Raw genomic sequence first — 23,554 nt, forward strand, 5'->3', positions numbered from 1 at the left:
GCTTTGATTAAAATCCAGTACATGAGCGACTTTCCAGTTGGTTTGGAAAGACTTGCGAGGCAGAGTCTCCATCAAGGCAACCCCACCTGGAAGTCAAATCAGGGAAATCAGCCGCAGCTCTTTTAATGATCCACATGCTTGAATTCACACACACACTGTTTGCTTTGGCTCTCCTCTAACTCTTGATGGTCCCAGCGGTGTGAGACTGTTTATTAGGGCGCTAATCAGCGGCATTGGTTAATGCAGGAGGCTTATTAGCAGCCTTGAGGAGCTGATTTAGGCACATATGTTTAAGAGATTAAGCTCAGGTTAGCCCAATTATGAATACATGCTCAATATCCGTTGAACAAATCGGTACACAGCTGCAGGAGGATTTGGAAAAACAGAGCACATCACGTTAGATGACAGCAAAATTACCCCCTTTCTTTCCCTGCCTCTTTAACACACATATATCTGTTCAGACTTTCAAGCTCACAGACGCCTCGTTCTGATTATGTGATGATGCGAGGCAAAAAATGGATGCGGGGCATCAGGTTGAAGTGATGACATTTTCCAGAGCAGCATGAATCAACAGTGTGATCACAAGTTGCAGTCCTTCCTGCAGCATAAGAAATTTCTGTTATTTTTCTAAAAGGGCAGAAAGTGTTGTTTGAGCTCCGACTGTTTTATCTTCCTTGGTAATTTTTCTCAAGGAGAAGCTTTGACATTCTGAGAAATAATGTACTTTGATTTCTTGTTTTGTAGGGATGAAGTTGGAGAGAACTGCTGGCCGGCTTTAAATGGCTAAATTGTTAGCCTGCGAGCAGAAAAGATAAAAATTGGGATTTATGCTTCCATGGGTGGCTAGGATGAACGTTTTCTCGACTGGAAGCCTGTCTGGTGTCACGAAAGGAATCAACACCAACACAATTTGGCACCAACGTTAAATGACGTAAACAATTGGTCTTTGAATATGATCTGTCAAATTGCACGCCATTTCATTGCCTTCTTGAGTATTGAACAAGGTGTGTTGATCTCAGCAGTTACACAGCTGTCATTTTGGTTGCAATCATTGGACTTGGTGTCAAATTCCCAGTAAGGAAAGTAACTTTAGGAGGCAACTCATCCTACGCCTAAATTACTGATCAACAACGTTAGTTTATATTCACTTATTCTCACACAAAATGAGTTAAAAGTATTAATAATATTATCCATTTAAAAACGTCAGTAAGACATTTATACTACTGAACCTGCATGTAGAGCTGCTGCCCTGAACGTATGGGTCTCCGTTCCTTAACGACTTTACCTTCTGTGTTTCCTCCCGTTGAACTGCCGAAGCCCTCTGTCCGCTCACATCATTCTCACGCCCGATTATGTGCATTTCATCAACTTCAATAAAGCCCCTCAAGGGTCAACCGTGTTAAGAATTTAACACGGGTGTCTTTGTTGGATTCGTCAGCTACGCGGTAGGTAAAGTTGCACCTAAACACTGACAGGTGTTAGGAGCAGTGACACGAGTGCAGCTGTGCGTTGCCCCCCAGTAATAAACCGTTTCCTTGATCACAAAACCGTGACAAACAAAATCCACACGGAGAATAAATGAGTCAGCTTTGGATAAATTTAATCACTCTTTTTGGACAGGGTGTTGAGCATGACTCCCCCTCAGAGAAATGGGTGGACAGATTTGGACATGTGTGGGTAAATCAAGAAAAATAAATGAATAAATAAAATAAATGACAGGATCTCTGAGTAAATCCAGAAAACGTACTGGACATTTTGCAAGAAAACGGCTGGATTTTGATTTTCTTTTTCCATGATTACCGGGCTGCAAATCACAAATGACATCAGGAATTTCAACACGAAGCTCTAGTCGTGTGTCTGAACTCACGGTTCAGTACATTGTGGTGCAACAACCTGGACAATGTTACAGTCGCTGGGCTAGGGGTAGCAATAAAGTCCTTAGGCATTTCTTTTAGAGGGGGGCAGCTGTTACATTTGCTTCATGGCTGTAAATTGTGGTTTAGAGAAAGGCATTGCTTTTGGGAGCTCTGAATGCTTTGGTAATGTCCTAATCAAGGCCTCTCTGTGTTTTACCCCGTCTCTGCTCTCACCGCCTCATTCTCAAAGGTAAACATTTTCACAGCATGCAAATACCCAATTTTGTCTATTGTGCGATTCTGCGAACTCTTTCCTGTGTGTGATGGAGTGCCAGTGTGCTGCTCATGTGCTTTGGAATGCAAAAGTATTCAAATCCCCTGATGTTTTCCAGATTGTCTCACAATGCAAGTAGAACTGCACTTTAACCCCCCAAAACCACCCAGTTAAACATCATGGTCGTAGTATCATGCTGTGGGTGTTCATTTGGGGGAAATAAGTGCAACTAAGTACAGGCAATTAAATAAACATGTTAGAGGCTGCTAAATACGGGAGGCTAGGGTGGAGGTCCAGCTTCCAGAGAGAAAACAAGCCAGAGTACCAGTAAGATTGTTTGGGCTAGGGTTAGGGTTAGACTGGGTATTAGAATGACCCAGTCAAAGGCCAGACCTAAACTCTCTAACTTTGCAAGGGGCAGTGATTTTCACTTTAAGCGAAACCCCAGAAATCTGCCGTTGACTCTGAGCACAGAGGAGCCGCCGAGTTTCAAAAGGATGCGTGCAATTCCAGATAATCCTACAAAACCTGCAGCCCTGCACTCGAGACTCATCCAACCATGAAATTGAGATCAGATACAACACCGAGAGGGCCTTTCTAAACAGCAACACAAAGATAAGATACGCCAACACCAGCGAGCACACAAAGTCGGTTGCATGCGGTCCGTGTTCGAGCAGATTTGCCCACGTGAGCCAACACGCGGTGTCAGATAACATGAATCCAAACAAAAGATTTCCACATAAAAATTCACACGCGTGCTGGAAGTCTGCTACATAAAATGTAATCTGTTCATCGTGGAAAGCAAATCACCTCAGTGTCATTGTCCTTGCCCCATTTATGTACCACGTAAACTCGATCCGTAAGGTTATTTGCAGGTGCCGCTGAGAAATGGTGAGCTGGCCCGTAGAGGGTTAAATGTGGCAGAGGTGAAATGGAACATCGCCTTTATCAGAGGTAATTTTCTAGCTCTCCGGTTCTATTGTCCCTTTTAAGAATACTCCATCGAGATCCTTACTTCTACTCTAAATAACATTTTAGATTCATCTGAAAAGATTCACAGAGAAAAAAAAAAGAAAATTGAACGGATAACGAATACTCAGTCCATGGACAGAATCCAAACATGATGCCATAATGAATGAGGGACTTACTGCCGAATCCTTCCCTGCCCACTTGCATTCATCCCTCTTGGAGGGGGTGGCGGGCCACGCAATCTGTGCAAAAAGGAGAAAGACAAATTCACGTTAGAATGGAGGTTGAGAGAAAGACGAACGTGTCCTCTCATGAGACGAATGCAGGGAAACCGTAAATCCTCAGTGCAAATTGGGGGGATAAAGGGAAGCATTTCCACTCAAATTCCGTTGAATTTGCCTGGAAGCGATCCATTTCAGGTCACTAAATTTTCGATTTACAACGTATTCCCGATGACGAGGCGAGAACAGCTCACAGGAAAAAACTAATCGAAATAAATAAGTTTCACAAAGTAAAACATGCCAGGTGTTTTTTTTTGTGTAAAATACACTGAAAGCGATGAGAATATTCAGAGGTGTCAGCAGCTGTTCTCATTCAAATTTCCTCTCGTTAAAAATCTTAAACATGAGGTTGTACTTTTCACTTCAAATATGGTCAGAAAGTTGTGTTTTGCAGCTTGACTCGGAGGAGTTTGATCTCACCGTTATTCACTTGTGGCCCCTGGTGTCGCATTAATTGTGAACACACACTGAAGGAAATAAGCTGTATTCAAGTAAATCTAGGATGATTATGCTCTCAGGACGCAGTTGTGACAGAGATCTTTTCTTTCCCTCCCTCTCCTAGTCACACAGATGTCAGTAGACAATGGAAATATATGCACATACATGTTCATGCATTAATACATTCTCACATTTCCTTAGTCCAAAAATGTGCTACATCTCCTCTGTGGATCAGCTGCAGTTTGTTAACACAAAAACCTACGCAGCTTTTTGGCATTTTCCTGTAGTGATGCTAAAGCAACGCTTGTAAACAAAAGACAAAGAAATTCAGGGACACATTTCCCCTTCTTTTTTTTTTCTTCTTTCTTTTACATGGGTATGTATTTTTCATCAGTTTCTTTTCCCTGTGCAGCCCCCTGCAGCCTGCAGGCAAGTCCATGTCAGACCCGTGTGTCTGATAGCAGCCCGAATCAGATAAAAAGACTGTTAACCTAGTCCAGGTGGAGTAATGGAATTACGAACAGCCGTGTCTGGACCGAGACAGACGGTGGGCGGAATGAAGGCAAAGAGAACGGGAGATGAAGTAATGGATTCCAGAGGGGATTTGGGCGGCAGAGGAGAGGAGATTCAACTCGAGCGCGTTTCTCTCCAACACACAAATACCACCAAACTTCAGACTAAAGAGGGGGTTTTGATTTTTTACCTGTTTGTGGTCTCTGTTTATGTTGACTAGGTCGAATGAGAAGACGTAGTCCTCGGCTCCAACCAGCAGTCTCCCTCGCTCCTCGTCCAATAAGAATGTGTCGTAGCCCGAACTGTTTGCCAGGCCATTAAAGGTAAGGAGGTTACTGGATTCTAACATTTCTGAAAGAAAGAAACGCAAACAAAGAATCACAAAAATGCAAAGATGAATTTCAAGTACAAGTAGTGCCAGTAAGTATATTGCAGCTTGCTAACATTCTGCTTTTTTAGTATCTGGGTAAAAAAAAAATATATATATATATATATTTTGCTAATCGTGACGTGAGGCACTGCAAAATTATAACCAAGGAAATTACATGTTTCATTAATGTCCACATAAATATTTGCAGGCGCTCACAAACCGAAGCACGCCATTCAAGTCCGGCATTAGCAGTTTTAAGAGCGCACAGCATGTCACAATCAGGAACCGAGCTCAGGCTGCTCAGCCGTGTGATTGGCTGAATAATTCATAATGGAGTCAGAAACAGTGGAAACACTTCATGTAAGGAATTATGCGTGGGTGGCTTCATGTATCTGCAAATAGGTTATTACATAAATTACCATTAAGGGATTTATGACTGCAGACGCACTTCTGCACAATGTTTCATTTAGACGTACGGATTCGTGTAAGGTATGAGACGTCGATGCGTCACTGAGCAAAGAAGAAAACCAAGAGCAGTCTGTGGCCTTTAGGTCCAGCTGCTACTTCATCCATAAGTTAAAGTTTAATCACTAAATCTGTGTTTCCTCAACTATGAGGAGGTTTAGAGCTGCAGTATGAAAGCCAACAACAGAGACCACTTGTTTTCACAAAAACTAGCAGAAGCAAAATGGAAAAATGAAAGAAACGGATTTCCTTTCAATGCATAAGTCCCTGAAAAACGACTGTCGTGGTTTTTTGGGGTTTTCTTTTCATCTGCAACTAAGAAATACATTCAAATGATTCCTGATTCTAGGTGTTTGTGCATAAATTAAAATAAATTAACAATGTTACTAATAGAACTGATGTAAAAAAAAAACATTTTTTTTTATTTTATGGAAGAAGGTGTCACAGTTCTTCAAGCACATTCAATCAGATGTCCTGAAATGTTTCTGGTACTATCCAGGAAAAAGACTCAAATGTCCCTTTAGACCCACAATGAGGCACTGGATGGTTAAATGTTACCAACTGGAAAACCTTTTAGTCAATTTACAAGGTGAGTCAAGCGTGTGGCGTACACCAAAATTTAGAATTCAGCTATAAGCACCGACCATGTACACTACGGAATCAGTTTTGCAATATGTTAAAGGAGAGGAACCAGGACAAAACTCTGAGGCAAACCAAAGGAAAAACTGAGAGAAGGGGCATGACTGCTGTCCATTAAGCAATTTGTTCTGGATTCTTGTTCAGGAAACTTTAATAAAAGTAGGTTTGATTTGTCCCTCTGGAGATTTGTACTGGACAAAGTTGATCTATTTTAATTATTTTTGTGGGGAAAAGTCTCCATCTTAACCAGAACCACAAAACGAGATGAAGAAACAGCAAGGACATTTTTGGAATTATTGCACTGCAAGTTGTTATAAAGCTGTTGATTATTTAAAAGCAAAACTCTGTTTTGTCGCAACATGTTTTAGTAGCACGTTTCTCTAAACTATTTTTAAATCAGTAGCTAGTCCAGAACCATACTGTGCAAATAAACAAAAACAAAAAAATTGTTCAATATTTAATACATATTTCTATAGCGGACAGCAAAGGTTTGTTGTATTTCCGTATCCAAGTTGTTCTAGATATGAATATTTTTTTCACAATAAAAAGGTGCAAAATGTTAGCTTGTTCTGTAACTGGCAAGGCAGTCTAAATCTAAATTTTGTAAAAGAAAAAATGACGCATTTATTAATGTTTTACTGAATACACAACATGTACAAAACATTAATCCATCAAGCATCACCATCAGCATCAAGATTAGACACCAAAGACATTGATTCATGACATCAAAACAAGCACAACCAAACAAATACACATAAGAGAACAGCCCAGTCATCTCTTCCTACAAAACATGGCTTGATGGGACGTTATAGAAGTCATCTGCAGCCGGTCACAGTGCGTAAGATCTTGGAAGGAAAGGGAGATGGATGAATGACGCGCCGTTTCTATCCGCTTTGAAAGAGCAACAGGCGGGTGGCATGGGGCTGCGAGAGGGCCGTGGTTGTCACCTAATAAAGATGGCTGCACCATATCCACGTCGGCTGAATTCGGGTTCGAAGGAAGCAGAGTGGGTGGGTGTGGGTACGAGTGGTGGTCTGTGGTCAAGAGTTTGCGTGAACATTTTGCCCAGAGAAGGGAATGCGTGTGGGCTTCAGGGTGGAGAGATTGTTACTATACTTCAATATCCTGCCACTCGCAAACACGTGGCTACCATAACTGTCACCACTTCAATTCTATCAGATTGGGATTATTTAGAAAATGCATAGATTTAAGAACTTTGATTCAAAGCTGCTTTTAAGCAAACAACCCGAATCTGAAGGAATGTAGAGAAACTGATGACGTGTTTAGATAGGAAGTCAAAAAGAAGCACAAGGATACAAGAAGCCTTTTTCTGTGTTATATGGAGACAAGTCTTCAGGTTCATTCAAAACATGGAGAGAGTCAGATTTAATTTAAATCAAACAGGGAAGCAGAATGCAGTACAGAAAATTCGCTTTGCATTCTGACTTTGAGAAATCCACCTCCATCAAGTGGGAAATATGGAAATATGATTTTCAGTCAGAGTGGCAAGAAGACGTCTTATGTTTCAGCAATGAAAAAGTGGAATGGACATGGCAAAAGGAAAACCTGACATGGACAAAGAATGAATTACATCTAGAAGATTTTGGGATGGCAAAGGAGCAACAGGATAAGTTTGAATACGCAGCTGAGAGTTGAAGCAAATCGATGGGAAAAGAAAAAAGAAAAGTTGTCCGTATGTGACGACCCGTGTGATGTGAAAACAAGCTGAATCCAGGGGCTAATCCAACATGAACTCTGTCACGAAAGGTTTCCTCCAAATGAGCCGAGGTAGAAAACGAAAGAAAAAAAAAAAGAGACAGACATACATCTCTCGACATGTGGCGATCTTTGACAAAGACAAGGTGGCCTGTGCGCACGAAAACACAGAAAGGGCTTTATCTGGGCTGAGATCTACTGTGGTTTTGGGGGAAAAAAAAAATTCTGAGAGAACTGGGGCGTAAGCACCTAAGGACCTCCAACCTAAACACAGACACGCTCGTTTGGAAATGGGAGCACAGGAGACGGGGAACAGCAGAGCTCATACAAAATATAGCAACCGAGCGGAGAACATGCATATTCACAGAGAACATAAACTCTGGCACACAGAGGGAAAAGGAGATTTATCATAAATGCGCCGTGTTATTTTTAAAAATGCAAGCCCCACTCTTAGACCTACACCGTGACTTGAATGCATATATCACACAGGTTCTACTTGAAAACAGATCTGTCCAGTCAATTCTAATCTACTCTGAAGTTTTTTTTTGCTTACGCAGCACAAGCTAGTTTAACAGCAGCATGTGGAACACAGTCCCTAACCTGGGACCCCCAAACACACACACACACACACACACACACACACACACGCACACACACGCACACACACACACACACACACACACACACTGTGATGAATGTGGCCCCCTTGCCACACACAGCAGGCTCACTCAACCCATTTAGTGCAAACAGATACTGACACAAAAACTTCTCAGTACACATTCACTGAACACAATTCAGCCAGACACATGCAATCTTTCTCCATTCAGTGTCCATTTTTGCGCTCTTTTCTTTTGCACAAATGCACCAACTGCTCATGTTCAATAACAAATTCTGCTGTTTACATGTGGAACCTGAAGCTATGCTCATCAAGGCGAACACCGCCACGCTTTTCACATTCACTCAAACATACACAAAAAGACGCCACACACCTGCGTTCATACGAAATCCCCGAAAATCTGTGATTTAATTGAGCTTGTAAATTAACTTGATTTAAAGAAACAATGGAAACTTGGACATGAATCCTACAAAGCTCATGTTTGGCACCTGGAAACCTATTCATACCTTCAACCTTCATACTGTGTCTTGCTGCAAACACAATATTCTGTTTTTTTGATAAGGTTATAAGTGACAAACCAATGCAAAGTATTTCATTGTGTGAAGTTTAAAAAGAATACATCGTTTAGAAAATCTAGAATAAATAATCTAAAGACTGTGGAGTGCATTTGCGCTCAGGTACTCCTGAAGTCTAGAGAAAAAGTCTTGAAAATTGTTCTTTGAAACAGCAGCTGAAGTCAGATTGGAGAGTAATTTTGAAGTCTTGCTGCAGCTTCTTCAGTTGCTTTACTTCTCAACGTTGACATGCAGATTTTCTTTCAGGATCGCCTGAATCAACACCTCCACCGTCTCTTTTGGAAAGGAGCTTAATGTTCTCCAACAATCCTCCGAGGGCCGTCGTGAATCCGTTTCATCTCAACTCAGTTCAAATTACGCACAGGTGGATTCCACACACAGATTAGGTGAATTCCCTGTGTCCAGAAATGCTAAATCCATTTGGACCTCCCGACAGACACGCAGCTGTCATGTCGTTATGCAATTGTGAATAAATCTGGTGTCCATCTTGAGCGAACAGTAAAACTGTCTCAGCAAAATTAACATTCTGCAGGAACTCAGCCTTATATACATCAGGGAACGTTACACCAGACCAGCAGAAATAATAAGAAACTCCTTCAAAACAGATCACTTCTGCAAAACGCTGCAACAATTGTGTTTATACCAGTATTTTAAATAATTGGACCACAATATTTTACTCAGAAGTTTAATTTCTACTCTAATCATTATGATAATGCATTGGTTTGTCAGCTGTTTTAAAAAGAACAGAAGAGGAAAAAAGTATTTGTGCTGTCCTTGTCCTGGAGAATAAATGTGTGGACACTGCGAGAAATGTTCACAAATAGATGCATTTTTTTTTCTTTTTAAATGAAATCATCAACACCCAAAAATACAAAACCAACAAAAAAATCTGATATTTTAGTGTATTAAAAAAATGCATTTTAAGTTCAAACAATGGTCCAAAAATGCTGAATGGATACAAATTCCTCTACTAAAAAAAATAAATAAAAAATGGAACAAAAAAAAAGTTATAAAAAATACTATTATTCCCAAAATACCAAATGTGGGCAATATTTTCATTAACCAAGAAAGAAATGTCCAAACATGAAATTAAGAAAATCAGAAAGACACAGATAATATTACCATGCAGATGTGGCTAGACATTAGAACATTCCATCAGCATTTTACATTAATGTAAATATTATGACTGCTTTTATTAAAGCAGTCTTCTGATACAAGGACAAGGGTATTTTTAATTGTCACAGTACTGGGCAGCTGTTTAGGAGTCAAGTAGCCACAACTGTAAAAACACAATTCAATCTCTTGGCATAGTTTGAAAATGATCAGCTGAAGTTGTAATTTTTTTCAATTTGGCAAAAAAAAAAAAAAACAACCAAAAAACTACTGTGGCTTTAGATCAAGTTCTACTTTTTTTTTCTTTTTCTGCAAAGCAAAAAAAATATCTTGATCTTGTCTCAAAAAACTAAAAGAGCATTTAGTCAATGTAAGGGGTTTTCACTAGAAGCACCCAAAGCACTTTAAATTCTTATTTAATTCATGCACAAAGAAAAGAAAAAAACATATATAGAGAAGTACAGCTTGAAACTGGAAAGTACAAGCAAGCCATTGACATAAATTAGCATTTGTGTCTCTATCATATTTTCAGTACAGAAAATAATGTGCATCATGTATCACAAAGCTTTGGAAATGAAATAAAAAAATACAAAAATTCAAGTGCAGTTGTCTATGGAGTGCCCTTCACTCCCCCATTCAGCAAGCAGGCAGGCATTTTTAGACGCCTACATGCCACGCAACGGCGGAATAATGAAACTCCATGAAAGAAAGGAGACAGGGCATTAAATTATGTTTATCTGAATGCCGGCTCTCGCGGCTGCGCAAATGTGCATTTGAGTGACGGGGAACACAAAAGCCCCACAGCAGAAAACACTTGACTGAGATCTAGCAAATAGATGGAGTTCCATTAGAACATTGCAGCTCTTTTCGAGAGTCGTTTCACCCGTCAATTGTGCAGCGAACGCTCAAAAAGAGAGGAGAGGCATTTTCAAGAAATTATTCCTTTGCAAAAAAACCTACAACTACAAAATAATGATTAAATACAGATAAAATTTAGAACCCCCAAAAGTGTTGGTGAAGTCACATGTTTAACTTTTTTTCTTTTTTTTTTTTGCATGCAATAAGAAGCACAATTTGCTGCTCCCATGGCAGCCACAAAACACAGGTGTTGGAACATGAAAACAAAACACACACGAACCCCCCCCAGAAAAACGCCTGATGGAAATTTGCTTTAAGCTTTGCTAAAGAAAGTGTTAAAATATTATCTTAAGCTCAAGGATACCCACACATGCCAGAAAAAGTTCACCACTTTGCTTTTGTCTTTTTGAAACACAGTAGCAGGTGTGGGGTGGTTTCCCTGGCGACCATATGTATAATAACACAGCCCGACCTACGAGAGACCTCATTCAGGTGTATTTTGAGTGACAGTCTGCGACAGGGAACAGGTTCTCTTTCAGCATGCATTTTTACCATGAACTCTGAGGCAAAGAGCAGCTCTGGTGCGAATTTTCAGATTGGCATGAATGAATTCAGTGTCGACTTCATTGTCGCTACAATTTTGGCATTCAAAACCGGTCCGCAGTCTATTTTTCACGAGCAAAAAGATCCGTAACCAAATACACCGCCAATTATAAACCAACTGTGACTGGAGTTTATTGATGACATTTGTAATGCACATTCTAGGGATTGTTTTTCTATGCCGTTGCAGAGGCTTCAGTCTTATTTTTCCTCTCCGATTTCCCTCATGTGCGAAATCTAGCAGCTCGTGCCTGGGTTTTATGTGGAGGGGATAAAGTCGCTACTAATTTTAATGATTACAATATAAAAAAAAAATATTGACGTATTTAGTTTTTATTATTGTTTTTTGGGGGGTTTTTTTAACACTAAAAGCATATTTGGCCAACACACACACACACACACACACATACCATTTTTTGATTGTCTGTGAAACGCAGCAACGATGACTTCACCAGAAGGCCGTAAAAGTAAAGCAGGAGTCTTTCAACCAACAAAAGGGCAGTAAGTGTTCAAAGTATCTGTATTCTTGACTTTATAACTGCGCAGTGAAGGAAGCGACATCAGTAGTCCTCTGCCTCCAGTAACCTTGCAACTGCTGCTAAGAAAACACACTTTTCTGCAAAGTTGAATCGTTGTTCAAAGCGTAAATGCAGCAAATTTAGACAGAGAAATTCTCGCTGACCTTCACAATAAGAGTTTAAAGTATAAATGCTTTGATGTGAATTTCGAAAAACGTACTTTAAAGACAGTTTAATAAAAAAAGAAAGACGATTGACAAGTCTCACCTTGGCTTGTCAAAACACAGCTGTCTGATTGCTGGGGGGCTCTATGGTCTGCAGAATGCAACTAGTCTTTTAATAAAGAGACAGTTATGAAATACTAATAATATCAATATATATATATATATATAATACGTACTAGTACTAACAACCATATACCGAATAGACACAACATGTATGATACAAATATTAGCATTATTATATCACTACTGAAGATTGTAATTTGTTTGTGACATTAATTTAATAACATGCTAGCATGCTTGAATTTATTATCTTTAATATTCATCACTTGTACAAACACAGAACAATCAGAAAACGCTTGGTGCTCAATCATTTATGACTGGCAGACAGAATTTAAACGGCTACATATTTGTCCATTAAATATTCGACAGCTGTTGGACTTCATTTTATTTTCCAGCAGTAGTATAAGTTTCATCGACTCCACGGATATCGTAAGAAGGTCCAGCGTATATGCTACTGGAATTACCATTTCTTCTTAAACAATTGTTTACGCACATTTGATATATTTAGATTTTAGCTTCATTTTAGTCGTTTTTTTTATTTTTATTTTTTTTACAGACAGTCCTAATAAGATGCTTAACATGTGTCTGATGTTAATGGCAGTATATATTACTAGATATGCTAATAGTAGGTAATATTTATGCTGCAGGAAATTGGAATAACCCCTGCTAGTATAATCCAGCTTGTATTTTAAAAAATTTATGGAAAATAAATTGCACACAATGAACATTATCCAAATACTTCCTATTTTTACATCCATTTTAATAGCCTAAAAATGTATGGAATTTTACTCTCAATGTTTCCTCGTCTTCAACTCTGGACATATTCTTGTGATCGCAAGAAATTCCAGTGTCCCCTTCTAGAAAACGAGACAGGATAGGAAAAACACATTTCACTGGAGGATTTGACGGGATAAGCAAAGCAGTAAAAGTGTAGCAGAGTGAGAGATAAAGGCAGCAGAAACCTAAAATCAGGGATAATGACAGCAGGCTAAGCCAGAAACATGAGCTCACATGAAAAACACTCACACAACAAAAGCAGTAAAATGTGGAACCATTTCATTAGCGTGTATCTCCTGTAGTCATTGGACGGCTGGACCGCAGAGACCAGCGCTTTGACCACAGACTGCTTGGGGCCTGGTTGCCAGCTGTAGGGATCCCACTAACCCACACACACACACACACACACTGCTCAAATGCTCACAGGATAACCAGGCTGTCTGGGAAAACACACATGCACATTTCTCTTTGGTATGTAAATAAAGCCAACCAATGTGAGCCTCACGGAATAGAATAAACTGTTAAAAATGGGTTGCGTCTATCACAATATCACTCCTGCAGAAAAAGGGAAGATAGCACCATCACCGTGCAGCTTGATGGATGGACTTTGAGAGGAACCAGGCTGTGGTTATCATGGCCGTGTCTGGAGCCCGAGCCTGTTAGTGCAGCCTGTCAGCCGCACGGTGTAGCTGAATGTCAGCTCTGCCATTTTATTACAAATTAATGAGGCGAGGCTAGAGATCTGAATGTAACCCCGGCAAAGTGTGACATCGAACACACTGAAGCGAAAGACGAACTCGGTAATAAATCTGAGGACAAAACCAAAGATCCCAGCTCGCCATAGTATCCGAGGATAACGCGTTACGCTTTTTTGCGCGAGTATTGAATGAATTTTATTAACGTCTTTGCACTGGAAGAATTACTACATCAAAACTGTAATCTGTAATTTGTTCATTTTTGAGGTTTCTGTCGGGGGGAAAGAAAAACCAATACACAGCAAACTGTAAATAAAAAAAGACAACTTGTACTTTAATCGTTTTCGGCTTCAACTATAATGCACAATGCGCTAACATACACCTATTCCAAACAACAAATCTTTACATGTTCCTTTGACTAGTTTACCGCGTTTGTTTGCCTGCTAATCCTTTCCCTTTGTCACTCATTCTGTGCGTCTTTCTGTAAAGATGTCCCTCCTTTTGGTAACAGGACTCTGCTCAGATTGAACGGTGCACCCTTTCTCCATCTGACTGACAAGACTTAGCAGGTGGTGGGACCCATTCATACCCACATTACTGCAATCTGCACAAGGCTGTAACTCAAGCCTGCGTCCCAAACACAGATGCAAAGACACAGGATTTTTTTTTTTTCTGGCGTGCATGCCTGTGCATTTCTTAAGTACACATAGACCAAAAAGTCTTTACGTGTGCAACACCCAGAACACCAATTGGTAAATAAACACAAGCGGTGCTGGCGCTATCTCCTGTTGTGGCTTTTTGAGCTCTGATCATAGTTTTCGATACGAATGCATTTTCCTTACGGGAGATATGCCACATTCCAACGAACAATCTTGGGAGAAACCCAAGGATGAGGAACGAGGCAGCATGAGATTTCCAATTTGTGGTAAGTATGAGTAGAGATTCTACTGCTTCACAGGTTTTAGACAAACATTTACAACCAAAACGGACAGCACTACGTCTTAAAGCTTTATTTAAAACACAAGTTATACAACCTAAGTTTAGTGCCAAGTTCTATATTTTTTTTACACTTCTAAACATTTGTTTACCTGTTATTTTCATTTTGACACATAGTGAATTCACGGAATAAAAATCAGTTAAATTTAGCAGTGGTTTTCTCTTATCCCCATCTATCTATATGCTTTCCAAAACGTTTTTGCCTTACTTGCAAACACTCTTCCCATCAAAGTTAGTGGATTGTTTTAAATTCTTCAAATACTCTGGTCCATCTGTGTAGACTGCATCTCTGGAATTTAAAAACAAGGTCAATTTTTACACATCCTCACTCTTGCTTTTTTTTTGTTTGGTTTTTGGATTGAAAACAGCAATAACGAGGTTCTTTTAATGTCTTCTTCCCACAGCTGTTTCTATTGATCTGTTTCCATCAACCTTCAAATAAGAAAGAGAACGACTGCGTGGAACAAATCAACTGTGTCAGAGACAACAAGAGCTACAGCTCATTTCTTTACCCGAGCGCTGAACTAATGCTTAGAATACCTTTCAGTTTTATTGAAGTTGGTGTCAATATGAAAAATATAACGGAGGAGTATTCTCGGGGTTTTATTGCACAAAATAATGCACCTCTTTTCTGCTCTGCTCTTAATATAACACACTGGTATTAACTGGGCTGTCTGCTTCAGTTGCCATCCTCCAGGGACAGCTACACCACAGAGCTGCTGCTTGTGTCATCATTATCATTTAAGATAATCAATTAAGCTTTATTTTCCAGTTCAATATTATATATATATATATATATATATATATATATATATATATATATATATATATATATATATACATACATACACACACACACATTTTTTTTTTTTAATGACAGGAAATATTTCCAAACAGCTGATTTTGGCTTTCTTGTAAGCGCTGGAAAAGCATATTAGCATTAGCTTTCTTTCTGCCAGCTGACTGGTGGTGCACAGGGCCATTGCAGTAATGCTCCATGCAGACAGAGAATAGTTCAGTCATTTCAGCTCTTTGATTCACGAAAAGACGTACAATCCGGCAAAACGGCAAAGCATGACATTTGGCCAGTTTTTAAGCCACACCTTTTATATCCCTAGTAACCATGCCTACCACAGAGACATCAAAACTACATTTCCACAAATTAAAGTAGTGGCAATTTGCTTAATATTTTGTTCCAAAAAACAAACAAACAAAAAAAAAAAACTAGTGACTTATTTCTTTATGGCTGGCTTTTGTTTTTGCAAGTTGAGCTGTGTCATTGCACAATTATCTGTGCGGCGACGAGAGTCAGCACAAACACACATGCTTACAGATTCATCATCCCATCTTTCAACTTGTGGACCAGAGTGGTGGGAGCTTAGCAAACTCTGCGGTCAGGTTTGTGAGTGAGTGCATGGAAATGAATTACATTCAAGTTTAACGTGGGGGCATATTGAAATGGAGGCTACTGGAAAACATTGGTTGTGCCATTGAAATGTGGCTGCGTGGGAGCAAAGATGAAGGTCTAGTGTAAGTGTGTGAGTGTGTGTGGGTGTCTGTCAAAATACAGTTGCAAAGACTAACAACCAAGGAAAAGATATGCATTAACTGACCTGCAATCAAAGAGACAGAAAAAGGAGACGAGTTAAAAAAAAAAAAAAAATGCCCCCACACACAGACTTCTTAAAGATTGCACTTAGGGTTTGTGGTGTTGTGGCTCCTTCAGAGACGACTCGGCCACAGGAGAGGGAAGGAAAGAACTATGAGAACGAGAGGAAAAGGAGGGAGATGGAGGCAGGCAGGCATCTCCAAGGTTGGCGCGTTGGGAGTACACCTTGTAATTATCTACATCCGCTCTGTCAGCCGCAGCCAGTAGAACGGACAGATACAGACGGGAGACTCTCCAAATGTGATACTCACATGGTAATTCACACATCAAAGAAAAAAAACAGGGGTGGCGGGGGGGGAGAAATGAGAACAGATAAACCAACACACATGCAAACACCCACAAACATACAAACTGCAACTTATCCTACTGGAATTCAGTCACTCCTAGACATATACAGGCTTATTATGGGGCTTAGAGCAGACATCCCTGAGAGCAGCTCCACACCAAGTGTATTTAAAAGCCAACTGCAGATGTCTAATCCCTTTCACAGTTTTGTTCTGTCTTTCTTATTCTTGCTTTGATTGATGAGGAGAATGGTATGAAGAGATCGTGTGGCAGGGTCACCTAACCCTAACATCCAAACTTTTTTTTTTTAGTCTTGCCTTCTTTTTCAATTGCTAAAAAGGTCCAAATTTTCAAAGTTTATGCCATGTCCACTTCCACTGTTGGCATGTCTGTGCCTCGGCTGACCTTTAGGGGTCAGTGTTACTCCGGATGGCTGCCTACAGTGTGCGAGATTGCAATTCAGAGATCCATGCGACTGTAGGTATGGCTTAATTCACAAAAGCGTACCACTGTCTCCTGTAATTCTTATGGTAAAACAGCAACCTTAAGTCAGCTCCTCTCAGTTCCTTCCCTCAAAGTGTAATCATTTTAATCAGCAATCCAAACGAGTTGATCTGTGGCAAAATGAAACATCTTCCTAGCATTTACTTTCACCTCTTCCTTATTATATTAATCAAGGTGAGGAAGTAAGCATTGCTGCAGTCTCAAGGAGAAGAGAAAATCATTAACTGCTGTGATCATCGCAGTGTCCCCCGTGAAATGGCAACCTTTTCGCTGAATGTCTAACTGACCCCACTGGGAAATCATTTACTCTCCACTCGCTCTGCCAGAATGTCCCGGGAGAGGTCATTTTATCTACCTGTCTCCATTTCTCAATCGTTCTCCGCCGCAAACTGCTCACTCTGCAGTCGTTTGCCTGTCCTTTCCTAGATGATAAGAATTCTTCACTTGGCGTGTGACTATCAAGTCCCTCGGGGGGCTTGTCATCAGCTCTCATTTGAGGCTGATTTCATGGGACTCCGCTTACATGCTCTGTGTATATCCGAGTACCCGTAATCATACACTTGCATAGCTAATGAGACCATCCTGGGAGTCGGAGTGTGCTCATCCTGCTCTGGAGGTTTGCTTGTTTGACTGTCCTTCCCATGAGAATTCCTCCCTTTTGTTTATTTGACTTCATTTCTAGTCTGGCTTCACGCAGCGTAGAGGTGATGACTGACACTTCACTTAACAACCAGTCTAGTCTCCCTTCCTTTTGCTTCATCCGCTGTACGTCTGACATCTCGTCTTTCAATAAAAATGAGTGGTTGTACCCTCAGTCCTCTTCCACATATTGTTTTCTGATGGACATCCAGAGAGCCATCAAACACCTGCGGAGACGAAACGCAACGAATCGCCGGTGAGCGGGCAGCATGAAGGAAGTGGCACACGACGCGCTCTTGCGAGCCAACAGCTGACTATGATCACGCGCTCAACAGAGGATTCGACAGCCCGATAAAAGATCCCAAATTCGTCAGCTCATGCATACGCACAAGAGCCAGGTGTCTGAATATATGAGGACATGCAAGACCTGACACATTTGTTGCACACAAGCCGAGACACCTCTTTCAGTCCAGGGGAAGGAAATCACAAGAGAGGGTGTTGAGTGCTCACACCAAGATCTAACAAGAACATTAGCACAAACAACATGACTTTTAAAGCAAAAGGCATGATTTATTTATTTATTTTTTTTCATTACAGTATTGTATATCTCGCAAGACGAGAAGCAGACCTGCTTTCTCAATTCGACAATGCACATCCATCACCCGGTACAGTCTGTCAATCCGCACTTTGATGCTCGGCGACACGTCTCTTGTCTCGCACTTTTGTCGGCAGCATGTTCACTTGTCAGACTGAACGTCATAGAGGATCACAAAAGACTAGATTTACATTCTTTAACCAGATGCCTGCATGCAGAAGGGCTGACATTTTCCCATCATCCGTAAAAGCTTGGCTTCGTGTGAAGTGATGTGATAGAGCCCAGGGGATGTTTGACATGAAGCAGGTAAGTCCAACCATCGATCTTCCCATGTCATCACAGTTTAAAAGCCTCGGATAACGACTTGTGAAGGAAACTCAACAGAACAAACACTGAAGTCATTGACATTTTTTTTTATTTTAGCCCAAGGGCATGTGGAATAGTATCCATTTGGAAACTGAAAGGATAATAAAGAAAACTATACTGCCCTCAAAATTACAACTTGCCCTCCATCTAAAGAATAAAGCATGTTATATAGCAGGCCTCTAAACATAAGTTGCGCTAAATGTCTTGTCTAAACATAGAGATGAATTGGTGACAGACATTATTTTCAAACCATGCTTAAAGCCAACATCTGATTCTTCCTCAGAAAAGACAAACACTGAGATTGTCCGCCCCCCCCAAAAAAAAAAAAAACTAAGATTTTGGTGACAATCAAGTGAATGAGAGGACTTTCAACCACACACTCATGCTTTCGGCTGCAAATCGGCTTGTTCATAAATTTTCAGAGGGTGTAACGAAGAGTCACAAGACCACACTTGGAGCAGTGCACTTTCCTAAAAATTTACCCCCCGAAAAATGGCAAAAATGTTGCCGGTTATTTCTGTCCAAGTTGTCTGCTATTACATGGAGCCTGATTTAGTGTAGGGTGTGAGAGAGGAGACGAGATGGGGAAAAGAGAAAGAGGGAGGAGAAGGAGAGGAAGAACCGGCGCTCCGCAGTCTCCCCTCAAAATAACACAGGAGAGAGAATAACATGTTTGCTAGATACGTCAAAAAAAAAAAAAAGAAAATGTCCACGTGCATGGTAAATTCTTACTCTCCCTAAAATGTGCAAATAGGTGACAAAAGTTACATGTAATTGCATTCAAAGTCGTCAACTGTTGATTTTGAGATACGGTAAGGAGATGCATCAAAGAGGACACACTATGTCAGGACCAGCAAGATCCCACCAGCCCTTTTTTTGGGGAGGCGAGGGGGATTTTGGGACAGAAGTCACAAAAACTGATGCTCTGTTGCCTGTTCATTGCACTTAACAGGGCTGTGCAGTACGAGCAGAAGAGGAGAAATGACACAGGGCCAATATATACATTTAACTTCAAGCAGGAGTGCTTCCACAGCATATGGAAACAATCTCCCCATTTGTAGGGAGAATCGCAAATTCTTGGAGACGGTCAGCGTAAGCGAGAGGGGAGCAGCAAGGAAATTGGAGGAAGGAATACGGAGAGGTAGGTCTTGTGCGCTGACCAAGAGACGCACACAGAAGCAGAAATAGACTTACTCTGATAAAGGAAGAAAAAGGGATACTCAGCATGCCAAAGAATAGATGAAAAGAACAGCACTAAAGAGCACCCGGGGGGCAAGAAAAACAGGTCCGGTTTAAAAGCAAAAAACCACACAAGCAATCCCCATATAACCTGGAGTCAGAAGACACAAGGAATGGGCTTACCCTTGAATGACAGCTTTAGTCTGGGAACGTTGTGCTTGGGATCAGCTCCTCTTCCCGGCTGCAACGTGAAGCACAGCAGCACTACAGTCCGAAGCAGGTAATCCATGGTGCTGGAGTGCTGCTGTCTGGCCTCCAGACCAGGGGGCCACTCAGAGCCCGACCCCAAGAAAGGTGTCCTCCGCTGAGGTGTGCAAGAGCTGAAAGTAGAGGTTCCAGGGAGAGAAGTGGAGGGGGGTGGGCGAATCCTAGTTGTGCTCCTGGGTCTTGGGAGTGCAGAGTGTTGGGGCAGTTCTGTTGCGTGAAGTCGGCAGAGGGGAGTGCAGCTCACATGGCTCCCCGTGTGAAAATCCAAGCTGTATAGTTGACTGGCTTATCTGTCCTCCCCCAGGTGAAGACCCTTCAGCTCGACTGTGATGAGAAGTACAGGCAGAGTGAAATAAAATCAGAGCACTTATCCAGTATAACAAGGCTATCCTCTTGCTGGAGATTTTTTTTTCCTTTTCTTTTTTTTTTATCTGTTTCTGTCCACTGGCTCCCACTCTTTGAGCAGACACTCACAACAACCCTCTAATCCTTGTGTGCAGCTCCACCAGACTGCGAGAGAGCTACACCATCCACAGCAAAGGGAGGGGAGGGGAGGCAGAGCAGCTGAGAGAGAGGGAGGGAGAGCAGGAGGGAAGAGGAGGTGGGGTATTACTTGAGAGCAGTGATGAAGGCAGTGTCATAGAGAGGAAGTAGAATGGTTAAGATTTATAGTCTTGACTTTTCCGCACTCGTTTCCTTTTCTCTTTGTCGTTTTTTTCCCCCCTCGTCTTAATTTATTCTCCCTCACAGCAGTGAAACGCCTTCCCTTGTGTTAATTCCTCTGCCACTAACTGTCTGACCATGAAATTTAAAGTTTAATCACTGGGTTCCCCTACCTGGTTTATTAGGGGTGCTTGAAAAGCAGAGTTAATCTACTCGAGCAAAAAAAAAAAAAAAGTAGAAGAAAAAGAAAAAAGGAATCCAGAAGAGGGAGCTGTCAAAAAAATTAATGAAACCCTTGACTAAAAGGAATCTTTCAGATTTTGCATGCATGAGTTTAAATGAAAAGAAAATTTGAAAATTCATGAAAGGGTTTGTTTTTGCAATTTTTTTTTATATGAAGACATAGATACAATATTTAGCAATGGAGTTTGTAAATAAAAAAACTAAATGATAAACATAGTTAATATGTCATCTGTTTAAATATGTAGTAGGCTTGATGTGAAACAATTCTGGCTGAAGCTTGCTCAACTTAAACATTGTTTTAAATTTAGCAACATTTTCCAACTATGAAACTGTTTTTTTGTGTGTGTTTTCTTCTTAGGCTTTGTGCAGAATACAAGGGGATGCCTCCATTGACTGGACATGCAAATAAGCAACATAAAGTCATTTGATTGCTACCCCATGCAAAGAGCCATGTGGCCCACATCATAAACAGCTATTGCACCAAAGGTTTCAGTAGATAATCTAGTTTCTGTCTAGTGAATTGTGCCAAGTACATTTACTTGATTTGTAGGAGGATCTTGCCGTTTTTAAAAGCAAAATGCATATGGGAAAGAGAGAAAACGCTAATTCATTAACAAATTCAATTTCTGATGGAATATCTTCCCCTTAAATGAGATACCACCAATGTTTTTTTGTTTTTTTTAAATATCCTAGAAACCAGTTCTTTGTCTTTCCATGAACTTGTTTTGTTTCGTCTTCTTCCAAGTTGCGTTTCTGGTTAGCAACCACCACACCTTTTGCTCCATCTCGACGGCTGACTCACTCTGAAGCATTCACTTCAAATAATATTATTATTCAGAGCAGAGAAACTCCACCAAAACCTGCCGATGGAAGGCCGCTTAATGTGATATGTGGTTTCAAAAGAGTGAGTCACAAAAAATAACAGGAAAAACTGATTTAAAAAAAATGTCAACGTTTTTCTTTCAATTGTACAATTTTGTTTACTTTCCATGTGCAGTTGCTATGTTCTTTAGCGGTTAAAGGGATTGCCATTTTAAGACACTTATCTTAGCAGGAAAAAAAAAATCTGAATTGCATCTTAGATCAAAATTTATTAGATTCTTTCAAAGTTTCTGGAGGTTTCTTTTATTTGTTTTCGATTGTAATTTGCCAGTTGCATTTTTTGGAGTCTTTGTCATTTTGTACTCAACTTGTTTGGGAAAGAAAACTCAAAATCTACTACCAAGAAGGGGTCATTAATTTGTCATGTTTCATGTGGTCATTTGGCTAAAATGAGAAGTAAAACCTCAATTAAAATAAGACATATTATAAAAGTAATTGCAATTAAATGTTAGAGTTGAGGGTTTGTTTTTTTTAAATAAAGATTTCATGTAATCTTTATTTATGCAGGTTTAGTTGAATAAAAATCTAAACCTGGCCATTTATTTATCAATGTACAGTGCCTAAAAATAACTATTGATTGCCTGGGGTGTTTTCCCTTTTGCTTTGTGGTGACGTACACCAAGTGTTGCGAAATGATGGACAAAATGTCTTTTCTGTAAGCAACAGAAAGGTGCTAAGGGAAATAAATACATGGACAAATTAGGTCCTTGTGCACTTTAACTAGGCCGTTAATCTGGTCTCTCTGGTCGAAGAACGAGCTAAGCCATAAAGCCAACCTGCCGATTTTCCACTTTGTTTACACCCTGACAGTCACCTACGACCATTAGATATTAGAATAAGATATCAGAAACAAGTGGCTCAAATTAGCCTTAAATGTTTCGTGTCTTCTTCTGGGAGAGCAACACACATGGTGTAAGAGTTGCATTATTCTCCACTCAGAGAACGAGGTCTAAGCGTGTTTTTGACTTTTCCAGATGAAACCATTCAGTTAAGAGGAAAACATGCTGGTGGGTCACCTGCATAGTCTGGGACAGATCCTGTCTCTGGTAAAGTCATTCAAATCACTGATGTAGGTCAACAAAGCCCCCTTCTCTTAACCTTAGCCAGCCCCTACAGGTTGCAGTGTGTGTGCGTGTGTGTGTGTGTGTGTGTGTGTGTGTGTGTGTGTGTGTGTGTGTGTGTGTGTGTGTGTGTGTGTGTGTGTGTGTGTGTGTGTGTGTGTGTGTGAGGGCACCTCTTGCTTCCTCAAAGGGCTGACTAGGCAGCGGTGAGGTGATAAAAGCTTTGATAAACAGGAGTGCTGATGTGTCAACCCAGACACATCAAGATAGTAAAGGAAAACAACCCGAGAACTGGGCTTAGTGGTGTATTGTAAGCAACTATGTGACATCAGGGCGCCCGCATATCCCTGCTCTTCCATGCACGTTGCGTGTTTTGAAACTATTGCTGCTGTAACATAAAGCGTATCTGATTTCACATTTTTGAGTCTGTCATTGATTGTTTATAGATCACATTTCTGCCCGAATTTTCGGTAGTGTTTTGGGGTGCAGACTTTGAAAGCAGTTTAGATTTGTGATTTTAATCTGATTTGTTTCTTAAAATAGACTGTTCTGCATAGTTTAATAAGATTATATTTAAATGGCTGCTATTTGCATAGAGTAACTCTTTGTTTAGTTAGTTTTATTAGGCTCCTTTTTCAAGATCTATCA

General features: G+C 40.5%; 1 protein-coding gene across 2 annotated transcripts in view; it reads right to left on the minus strand.

Moving 5' to 3' along the window:
* The window catches only part of sema3aa (sema domain, immunoglobulin domain (Ig), short basic domain, secreted, (semaphorin) 3Aa), a 36,886-nt gene extending 16,304 nt beyond the window's left edge, over window positions 1–20,582 (minus strand). For both annotated transcript variants that reach the window (XM_008400625.3, XM_008400624.3), the window contains exons 1-3: window positions 19,974–20,582; window positions 4,522–4,682; window positions 3,279–3,341 (exon numbers count right to left, since the gene is read on the minus strand). In XM_008400625.3, the coding sequence (XP_008398847.1) occupies window positions 3,279–3,341; window positions 4,522–4,682; window positions 19,974–20,079 (330 nt within the window). In that variant the 5' untranslated portion in view covers window positions 20,080–20,582. The remainder of the gene's footprint in view (window positions 1–3,278; window positions 3,342–4,521; window positions 4,683–19,973) is intronic.
* Between the last annotated feature and the right edge of the window lie 2,972 nt (window positions 20,583–23,554).

The sequence above is a fragment of the Poecilia reticulata genome, chromosome 23, assembly GCF_904066995.2.
Source record: "Poecilia reticulata chromosome 23, P_reticulata-male-v2, whole genome shotgun sequence".
NCBI lineage: Eukaryota > Metazoa > Chordata > Actinopteri > Cyprinodontiformes > Poeciliidae > Poecilia > Poecilia reticulata.